Source organism: Musa acuminata, chromosome BXJ3-3, assembly GCF_036884655.1.
Source record: "Musa acuminata AAA Group cultivar baxijiao chromosome BXJ3-3, Cavendish_Baxijiao_AAA, whole genome shotgun sequence".
Lineage (NCBI taxonomy): Eukaryota > Viridiplantae > Streptophyta > Magnoliopsida > Zingiberales > Musaceae > Musa > Musa acuminata.
Window position 1 is genome coordinate 2,090,550 of NC_088351.1, and position 10,064 is coordinate 2,100,613.

General features: G+C 44.5%; 2 protein-coding genes and 1 pseudogene across 2 annotated transcripts; 1 reads left to right on the plus strand and 2 right to left on the minus strand.

Moving 5' to 3' along the window:
- Window positions 1-513: 513 nt before the first annotated feature.
- LOC103977371 (NAC domain-containing protein 76-like) lies at window positions 514-1,650 on the minus strand (annotated as a pseudogene).
- Window positions 1,651-3,953: 2,303 nt separating this feature from the next.
- LOC103977017 (transcription factor bHLH30) lies at window positions 3,954-6,340 on the plus strand. The gene is made up of 2 exons (XM_009392401.3): window positions 3,954-4,620; window positions 5,571-6,340. Exons 1-2 carry the CDS (start codon window positions 4,345-4,347, stop codon window positions 6,018-6,020), a joined length of 726 nt encoding a protein of 241 aa, XP_009390676.1. The 5' UTR covers window positions 3,954-4,344; the 3' UTR covers window positions 6,021-6,340.
- A 351-nt stretch (window positions 6,341-6,691) lies between these two features.
- Window positions 6,692-9,709, minus strand: LOC135633339 (GDSL esterase/lipase At5g45910-like). Its single transcript, XM_065142693.1, has 5 exons — window positions 9,174-9,709; window positions 8,879-9,091; window positions 8,644-8,792; window positions 8,281-8,557; window positions 6,692-7,094 (listed from the first exon to the last, which is right to left on the minus strand). Exons 1-5 carry the CDS (start codon window positions 9,520-9,522, stop codon window positions 6,865-6,867), a joined length of 1,218 nt encoding a protein of 405 aa, XP_064998765.1. The 5' UTR covers window positions 9,523-9,709; the 3' UTR covers window positions 6,692-6,864.
- Between the last annotated feature and the right edge of the window lie 355 nt (window positions 9,710-10,064).

The following is a 10,064-nucleotide window of genomic DNA, read 5'->3' on the forward strand; positions in this document are numbered from 1 at the left end:
GTGTCACTGTCTAAATGGGTGATCAAAGGTATAAACAAAAGGGTTCAGACAAATTTTGCTTGGCAGGGAACGATGATTGCTGTTTGGGAAATTACTTGGTGAAGTACAACTCACCACAAAGACCCAATTGCTTTATCATGCACTCTTGGCCAAATGGATTTCCAAGCTTTTCAATGATCACCTGAGTCTTGGATATGATGTTTCACATCAAATCAAATGTATGATCTGTTCTCTTAAGAAGATAATATTCTTGACTTGATTTAAGTCGATAGAAAAGAGATTAAATAATTATAATCACATCAAATCATTAGTATTGACTTCTATATCTGTAGAGATTAATATTTAAGATGTTGGATCAAGATTTATAATATTCAATCAGTAATATATTTGATTTCTTCCACTGAATTTGTATCCTTTTTCTTTGCCTTAATAGATATTGTATGTGACAACTTATAACAAATACAAATCATCTCAAAATTAATAAAATTTATCTAAATAACATATCATCTGTAACACAAGTTCATGGGCAGTGGAGGAACGAAGGATGGGATGGTGGGCTCAGAGCTCGCGAGCTGAGGGAGATACATGGAGGCATTAAATGACAAGTCACACAGGGTTTGGAAGTTGTGCTTGTGATCCACCTGAGTACATCCGCTTGCCTTCGATGGATTGAACTGGTCTTCTTCGAGGATTGCTTTCTGGTGGGATGACTCCTTGATGGTTCTTCTTCTTGAATACTCTGCAGACAGCCCATCCATCTTCCTACGTAGCCCAAAAGGATTTCTCTTAGCTTGGCTAAAATTTTCATCGATTTCTTCTATGAGCAGAAGGAATACTGATTCAAGACGATGCAACTAGGGATCCTGAATGGCTCTTCTTTCTGAGGACAAAGTGGGATTTCTGTGGTGGTTCTTGCCACATAGAATAAAGAGAATGATAGAATGTGCTTTTAAATGGCTTTTGTTAGGTGTGACTGCAGGTTCACCATACCTGAATGTCCAAGCTTTCATCAAGACGATACTCATGCATGATCCAATCAGTCTTCTGGCCATGAGGGGCTCTCCCGGTGTAGAACACTAGGGTTTTCCTCATGTCAATCCTCCTTGAGTTGCTAAGATGGATGGCTTTGTCCCTCCCTGTGCCCTTCCAGAAACCTGCAGTTGTTGCTCGGTTGGTTCGAGTTCCAGTAGGGTACTTGCTGTCCTTGTGGCTAAAGAAGAACAACTCGTTTTGAGGCCCACACCCAATTCTGCACTTCTCTGTTGAGGAATCAGAGTACTCCATGTTAATAGTTCCTAAGCAGAGAGCTTATCATCTTAGTGATACTACAGAACGAGCAGAATATGGATCCTATGATAGAGCGAAGCACAGTGAACTGAACCTTCGATGTCCCATGGCTCAAGTTTGTTGACGTCGACCTCTCTTAGAACATCAAGATCAATGGCTTCATAGGCTACTTTCTTCCTCAGGTAAATAATACAGCAGCTCTTCATCTGTATGGTGAAACCGGAAGCCCGGAGGCACTGCTAGCTGCCCGTTGCTCGGCGTCATGCTTGCTTGAATTGTCTTCTCTGAGAGAGAGAGATAGAGAGAGAGAGAGAGAGAGAGAGAAAGAGAGGAATCCCAGGAAAACAGTTATGATTTTGCCCTAAAAAAGATGCATGTGTTATACCTTCTTCTTAACATGAACATCAGAATACATCTTTTGAGCTCCGATCTACGCACCTCGGGGCAACCTCGGCTTCTTCCTGATCTGCTTCCAACACCGAGGTAAGCCAAAGAGGCAAAAGGAAGGCATTGTCAGGGTGGTGTGAGGGGGTTTGGACGTGCAAGGAACCCCCAGCAGCACTCCACCGCGAACCTCAGTGCGAGGCTGCCTCGAACCATATATAATAAAGCAGAAGGCAGAGCGTTTTGTGGTACGTGGGATTTCAATTGCTGCCCCGATTAAGGGATTCCTACGCTATCTCCCCTTCGCCATCACCCGGTCAAACACCGAGGCGTTTGAGATTTGGATTGCATATATCCTAAAATGAAGGAGAGAGATGAGCTCGAGCAAGTTGGTAATCTTTCATATCCTTCCAGTATCTGTATGAATTGATCCCATAAGAGCCACTCGTAGTGCTTTCCCGATGGTGTTCATCTGCTGCCATGAACAGTGTCTCTTTGAGGTGTTCTATTTCTTTTCTATATATGTGGTTATGAGTGAGTTTTACGCAGACAATAGCATTTCTTGCATTGCTCGATGGCCCAACTGCTACAATACACCACCAATGGTGAAATGCAGGACGCAACCTCCAAAAACGAGAGAGAAGAGGGGAAAGTAACACTGCAGCAGAAGGTAAAACTGTCTCTTCTCGTCGCCGACCTCCGTTCTTCTTCGCCTACGTTTCCGTGCTTTGTCTCTTCACGCATTAACTTCATAAATCTAGATGATTAGATTGATTTATTTTTGAACTTCCATATGCCTGAAACATTGCTCGATGTGATCCAGTTGAATCCGACGCTATCAAAATGGATCTTCGGACAATCGAGCCCCTTCATCGATCGAGAACACAATAACATGCGATTGCTTTGCGCGCAAGAATCGTACTGCTGCATCAAAGATCACGTAATGTGTGGTCCAAATTATAGGGATTTCCTTGATCGACAAGGGTAAAACATAATGTTTGCTGCATCCTCGATTACTTCCAAATGAGAACATTGAGATCACGATGTTATGAAGTCGACTCACACACTGCTCTAACGGGTGAACAACCCAATCCTCGGAACATGCTACAACCTCAATCGATGAGGTGCTGCTCGATTTCTGTGGCTCTCCTGAGTGCTTCAAAACACCACCTCTCATTTTACTGTCACCATATGGGCTCCTCGAGTTGAATGAGTTAAACAAAGGCATCTCTTATTAAGGCTGTCGTGATGACCTATCTTCATTCCTCTCACTGTCAATGAATTAAACATTAGCTCGCTTGTCAGCTTCTCTCGACATGTTTGGCTGCATCTAATCCAGCATTGTGATGGATGGATCTCCAGCCCATGAAAATATTCATATGTGGTAAGTATGGATGACAAAACTAATTTTGTTCCTATTATTTAACAAGTATAAATAATGTTTTTTGCCAATGACAGTCATAAACTATACATATTCGGGTAGAGAGAGAGAGAGAGAGAGAGAGAGAAAAGGAATTGTTTTCTATGTTCCTTTTCTCTCTCTCTCTCTCTCTCTCTCGTATGAGATGATTTGATTTGATTTGATTTGCTTTGCTTCTCGTAGAATTGCTGGTTTTATTTGTTTTGAAGCTTTGAATCTTGAAATCGGCTGAGGATTCGCACCTCCATGAGATGGGTGGATTCTTCTTTGAGCAAGTATGTTTCATGCTTCTGCAGCAGGTCGTCACGTCGGTGGGGACGAAGAAAAATGCGACCTACCTACCTAACTCGACCATCATCATCCTTTTACATTATCAAATCGGAGGGAAGCAGTTCGTCGATGCTCAAAAGAGAATTGGTATAAGATCCCCAGGCAACGAGAGGAGACAAGCGAGAGAGTTAATATGGCCACATAGGTCTTGAGGGGACAGGACGCATGTTCTATATGCTTATCCGCCACCTTTTCATCTTTGAAAGAGGCCACATTTCTGAGTCCCAAACAGTGCTTGGGTGGGTGCACTTCTGCAAATTATAAAACTAATTTCTCCACACATCATTATTTGTTATATATATATATATATATATATATATATATATATAGTACACGACCTTTTTGCAATTTTGTTATTGGAAGTAAAAAAAAATTATTGTAAAGGAATAAATTGATGTGACAATATGTTTGACATTCTTATCCTTTCATTTAAATTACTTAAAAATAAATTAGGGATTAATTTATTTATCTTCGTCATATATAAATCTTCAATTTGCTTCCCGCAAGAGCTCATTCTCACTATTGAGTTTTGGATTCTTCTGCCCCCTCGACGAAAAGGTGTGGCCTTTCTACCGATTCCGAGATTGATCGCCCTGGAACGGAGGGAGAAATGGTCGATTTCAATAGGAGATCGAAGATGAAACCGGCGTCCCTTTAGACCCTGCCTCCAATTCTGTTCTCGCACGTAATGGAAGCAATCGATTGGATCATAAGAAGAAGAGCAACTGGATCCAACTTCGGCGAGCAAGTAGAGGGCGAAGCGACGAAACTGCGGCGGCTGAGGCTCCCCTTCTGGTCCTACCCCACGAACCGCCCTCCCGGTTCCTGAGTTCCCGAAGGAGGGCTTGAATCTTGAGTTGCTACTTCTTCTTCTTCTTCTTCTTCTTCGATTTCTTTCTCTCCCTCTCTTTGTTTGCCACCTGATGGGTTCTGTTCCTGTTGGGGATTCGGGGTTCTGTAGACGGTTTCCTAATGGTCTAGGGTTTGATTTTGGGTCGGATGGGTCGTCGTCTTCGATGGTGTTGGATCAGGAAAGAAGGGCGCCTTCGAGGCTGGGAGGCAAGAGGGTGGGTGCAGGGATTCTGGACGCGAAGACGGCGATGGCGATGAAGAGTCACAGCGAGGCTGAGAGGCGGCGGAGGGAGAGGATCAATGGCCACCTCGCCGTGCTGAGGAGCATGGTCCCCTGCGATGACAAGGTTACTAATTGCTCTCTCTTTGTTCTTCTTGCTCTGTTTTGTGTAGTTAATTGGCAGGTTTCCTTGTGCTGTGGAGGTCCCTCCCGTTAACGCCACTTCACTCTTTTCAGACTCGCTGTTATTTCGGGTGATTTTGATTATGTTATCTGTGCATTTCTTTCATTTACCTGTTAGATCGAAAGTTAATGTTTATCCGTTTTCAGTATCTTTTGGTTCATTTAGTTGGAATTCTGTCTCCATTAATCTTTTAGCTCATTGTTGTTTTCATTAGCATTAAAATAGGTTTTAGCCTCCCTCCTAGAATAACAAGGCAAAAAGAATCACATCTTTGTGGTTATCCTTCTTTCTTCCTCCCTTTCCTCCTCTTTGTTTTCTTCTTTTTTTGTTTAGATTCTTTGTCAGAATTGCAATTTCTTTGCAAGACCTTCTGCTTATTACCTATTGGGCTGTGAGATGGTATTTTCAAAAGATTATGTTTCACTTAGGAACAGATATAGCTGTCAACTGATCTATTGTCAAAACTCAACAATGAAGTGCACCCATGAGTAGAACAAAATATGCTAAGCTTTGGTTTGACTGGCAAATGGTGGTGGGCAAACTTGATCTGGATCGGCTTCCGACTTATCTCTTGTCATCGATATCGACTTGACCTAGAACATAAGCTTGATTGGTGTTCCTGTCACTCTCTGAATCCTTTCCTACTTGACTTGGCAGAACACTACTGACATATGGTAAATCATGATCAATCTGTGATTCTTGGTATGAGTAAATTTATATTGTGGGAAAACTGCATCTAAATATATATACCTCCAAATAACAAAATGTTTTCTAAGTGTCCTTTGTGCCTTTTTGATACATCTTGAAAGCAACTTCCGTTGTTTTAGGTTTAATTGATTAGTAAAATAACAATGTTATAAGACAGGTTAGTAAGAGGCTATGGTTACTTGCAGATGGACAAAGCTGCCTTACTCGCACAAGTGATCAGCCATGTAAAGAAACTCAAGAGGAATGCTGCAGAAATCAACAAAAGTTACACTGTTCCATCGGATACTGATGAAGTGAGAGTTGAAGTTGAAGGAGATATGACGATCGCTGGCAGATTAATGGTCAGAGCATCTCTATGTTGTGACGACCGGCCAGAGATCCTTGCAGATCTAAGACAAGCACTGAGTGGTCTGCATCTGAAAACTGTTAGAGCTGAAATTTCAACTTTGGGTGGCCGAATGAAAAATGTACTCACGATGACATCCGAAGGAACCTTTAGCAACGTCGACAAGCATCTTTTTGTGGCTTCTGTTCACCAGGCCCTGAATTCCATACTTGATAGAGTCAAATCACGAGAAGACTTTCTGCCAAGGGCCTCATTCAGCAACAAAAGGCAAAGGATCTCACCATTCTGATTCCTCAAGCTCCTCTTCATGAATTCTATACCATGGAGTTGAAGCACATAATCGCTCTGCTTGCACTCATCAGGATGCTACTTTTTCGTTTGTATCCACTGTGAAAAACAAACTTCAGATTGCTTATCGGGCAAGCGTCATTGAATTTTATAGACCACAACCGCAGCGAGTATTTCTAAATGGTAGAGCTTTGAGGTACTAGAGCTTCCCTTACATTGATTGATGTATGATGATCCACTCTTCATCAGAAGTGTGTTAGCTATACTCTGATTTCCTAATGAAATAAGCAATCCATGTGAATTTGATGAATTAAAACAGTAGATGTTCTTCTTGTGATACACATCTAAATATTTTGCACTTGTTTCAGCTGGTTTGATACGAAGATGGAAGATCAGAATCAACCAAGAACGTATGGAGGCAAATAAAGCTGCCTTCATGTTTGCATACCACTTACAGTCGTAGAAACCAGCTAAATAAAGGTACATGTACGTATACACACACATATATAAAGAAGATTACTACGAATTTATGAAATATGTCCGTCACAACAAAACCAATCGAAGAGTAACAAATTCAAAGAATAATAATACAAGGTTTCATCAATAAATGTCTCTTCGCTTGACATGCTTTAAACCCTCGAATCATCATCAGCTCAAAACAATCAATCATCCTGTTGCCAATCCTAAATATGTATAGCTGTAGTCATCAAAAAAATAACTCATGTGTAAAGAACAGCGGAACAGCACATACGCTGTTCTCCTATAAAGAGAGAATAGAGGGAGGAAACTTTGATTCGGTAATCAAGGAGCTGCTGCTGCATGTACTCCCGGCTGTAAAGCTCTAATCAACTACGGGCGGAGCTCAGAATAGGGGGGTCGACGTAGGGACCGTGCAGCCAGCCGTCGGCGATGGCACGGTGAGCGGCCTCGGTCATGTGGATGCCGTCCCAGTTCACGTGTGTCGACACGTCGTCGCACACGGTGAAGTTCTTCTCGCTGCACCGTCTTTCTTGGTCGTAGTTGTAGATGTTGTCACCCTTCCCACAGCAAGAACGAAGAGCTCCGGCGGTGAATCCTGTGCCAAGTTAAAATAGATGATCTTAACTGCACATCAAATCATGCATGTACGTATGTCAACTGCAGGGCGCTAACGTTGCAGAGGAACACACAATACGACTGCTTGTGTCGAGTTCGAAGGCAAAGACTACACTCGAATTCATGCAACCAGCTTCACGACACTCGTAAACCGTGAGCCCCGTCAAAGCCGGGCACCGTTCCCGCAATCAATGGGATCCATCCGCAACGGGGGACAACTCCCGAACCGTTGTTTGTTCCTGCCCATGTTGTTTCCACCTGCTTCCCACGATGAATCCTCTCGGAGGTCGTGTCACGAGATTCCCTCGCCGACCTTAGTGCCTAATGCTTCTTTCCGAGACGAAGAAACACGTCTGTGACTCCTAACCAAACACCCCATACGCATCTTCACATGCCTCGACAACCGAAAGCATCAAATTCCCAGCTTTGCGTGTGCGGATCAAACATCTCCCGCAGCCCTGCGTGCGTGCGTGCCACACCTGACTCAGCTTTTGCGTTCCCCATGTTTTTATGATGGGTGTGTGTGTGTGTCGTAGATTAGACACGGTTGGTTTAAAGACCATTCATTCATTAGACAAAGAACATGAGGGATTCACGCCTCAAAATCACATCAATCAATATTTGGCCCTCGTCAAATAAATCACTGGCCAACCATTTCACTCTTCGAGTTCGGTGCATATGTTCCGATTGCCATTTCACTACTACTGCAAGTAAACGTGGTGGGTGGGTGAGTGAGTGGTCCAACAGTGGCAGGTGGTGTTGCTGGCATACTAATCCAAATAAAAAGATGTTATGGTCCACTATCCGACAAAGTTTAATGTGTGTGCCACTCCTAAACTTAGTATTCTTTTCTCTAAATCCACAGCATTTTAATTGCTCCTCGTGGCTTCCATTTAGATCGATGAAATCATCCACCAGTGCCTCGATTTCATTGTGGTGCATCTCCAAAACATGGCTTGCGAGGACTCACATTTCATTACGTAACTTAATGCATGAACCATCGATCACTTTTTTTATATTGGAAGTCAAATTTGCTCTACCAACAAAGAGAAATCATTTCGGAATGGCCAAGTTAGCAGTATCAGTATTCCATTCTTCCGAAGCTAACTAGTTTCATGAGAATTAGATTTGTGGATGAATAAAGGGAACAAGTTCGTAAGACTCACCATACTTGAGTGGATTGATGGCGAAGTCGATGATCTGGGAATAATAATCCGCGTATCGGATGGATACCGCCGGGTGCTTGCGCCGGAGATGGTCGAGAGATTTCCGGAGCAGTGCGTTGTGCAACCACGACAGGGCGTTGTAGCTCCTCGTGCATCCGGTCTTGGGGCCGTAGTCTTCGGGGTCAGGCGTGTGGAAGTTGGTCAAGTACAGTGGGAAACACCCCACGGGCAGCACTCCTGGCACGATGATGTCCGCTGCACCGAGGCCGATCAATCTCTGCGTGCACGGACCAGTCGGATGAGAATTAGTGGGGGAATCGAGAGAGGTATCCAACGATGGCTCAAATGATTGAAGCTAATCACCTCCACACCATCCGAGAGAGCGTCGATGACATGGGGCACGAAGGTGTTCACTTCATCTATCGGCGTTGCGAAGAAGAGCGCGGTGCTGTAGTCGTTTCCTCCGAACTCGCCGACGATGAAGAGAGACTTGCTCAGGAACTCCTTGCAGTCTGCCGTCCAATAACCGTATCAGCGGCAAGAAGAGAGGGCGGGTCGATGTAGGGAACGCATGCAATCGCAAGCATATGTGCATCACCTTGCGGCGCGCCGCAGATGGAGGGCAGCAGCCTCTCGAACCGCTCCACCTGGGTGTGGAGGGAGGCATTGACCCACAGGCCTCTGCTGAGGTTGCGCTCGTTGAAGAACTCGAAGCCGAGCGTGGTGGCGGCGACGACGGCGAAGTTTGCGCCTCGCTTGAAGTCGTGGTCCTCCTGAGACGGCGGAAGCAGCGGAAATCCCAGCGCCTGCGCTGCGGGACGTGCAACAGAGTTTTGGTTTATGATCCGCAGTTAGGTGGCCGGCGAAGAGGGGTATACATGTGCGGTAGGTACCTATGAAGTCGATGACCAGGCGGCCGTCGGAGCACCGACCGGTGGCGTTGCCGAAGAAGGTCATGCCGTACGGGAGCTTGGCGATGCGGACGTTGCCGGTGTCGGCCATCGAGTCCCCGAAGCTAAACAGCGCGTTGTAGCGTTGAGAGGAGGAGGGATGGAGGGAGGAGAGGAGGAGAAAGAGGAGGACGGAGAGCTTCATGGTTGGAGAGGAGGGACGGGCGAAGCACGTGTCGGGTCGGACGACTCCTCGGTCTCTTCTCATAGCGAGTCTCCCCTGCATTGATTTGGGACAAGTCACAGCGTCTTGTACTCTGTTCTTCCCCATCGATGATAGAGGCGCCACCATCTCAGCTGTACGAGACCCAAATGTATGGATCCCCACCACATCACGTATGTCAGCTTTACGACAACAGATGGATCACATCACCGGGATATTAACGGTTCATTTCATCTGGGCATCATTCGTTTTCCTCAGCACTGGTGCTTCAGCGGAATCCCAGGCGAGGAAGTCACTGCACAAACGTGAACCCAACCAATGTTTCAACAAGCAAGTCAAAATTCTCGAAAGAAAACTATTTAGTAGGAAAAATAAAAGGATAATATCATATTGGATCTCATGGGATAAAGGAAGGACTAATGCATGATGATGTTGGATCCATACAAAAATAGATTTACGTTAAGATCACAATGATGTCCGCCCACTTCTCTTAGCTTTGGGCCACATTTTGTATCAAAAGAATACGAAAACATAATATCATATTGTCGAGAGAAGTTTGGCAGTACAACAGGGAGTTTACTATAATGATGTCAGGCTCTTCCGAGGAAACTTTGAGCCATTTCTTTTATACAAAGCATGAAGCCACGCTCACTCAAAGAATCTATAGAAAA

Excerpts from the sequence above, each read along its gene's own strand:
- LOC103977017 (XM_009392401.3), top strand. The coding sequence starts at position 4,345 with ATGGGTTCTGTTCCTGTTGGGGATTCGGGGTTCTGTAGACGGTTTCCT. Across the intron at positions 4,621-5,570 it reads TGGTCCCCTGCGATGACAAG|ATGGACAAAGCTGCCTTACT; the intron begins GTTACTAATTGC and ends GGTTACTTGCAG.
- LOC135633339 (XM_065142693.1), bottom strand. The coding sequence starts at position 9,522 with ATGGTGGCGCCTCTATCATCGATGGGGAAGAACAGAGTACAAGACGCT. Across the intron at positions 9,092-9,173 it reads CCTGGTCATCGACTTCATAG|CGCAGGCGCTGGGATTTCCG; the intron begins GTACCTACCGCA and ends CACGTCCCGCAG. Across the intron at positions 8,793-8,878 it reads CATCTGCGGCGCGCCGCAAG|ACTGCAAGGAGTTCCTGAGC; the intron begins GTGATGCACATA and ends ATTGGACGGCAG.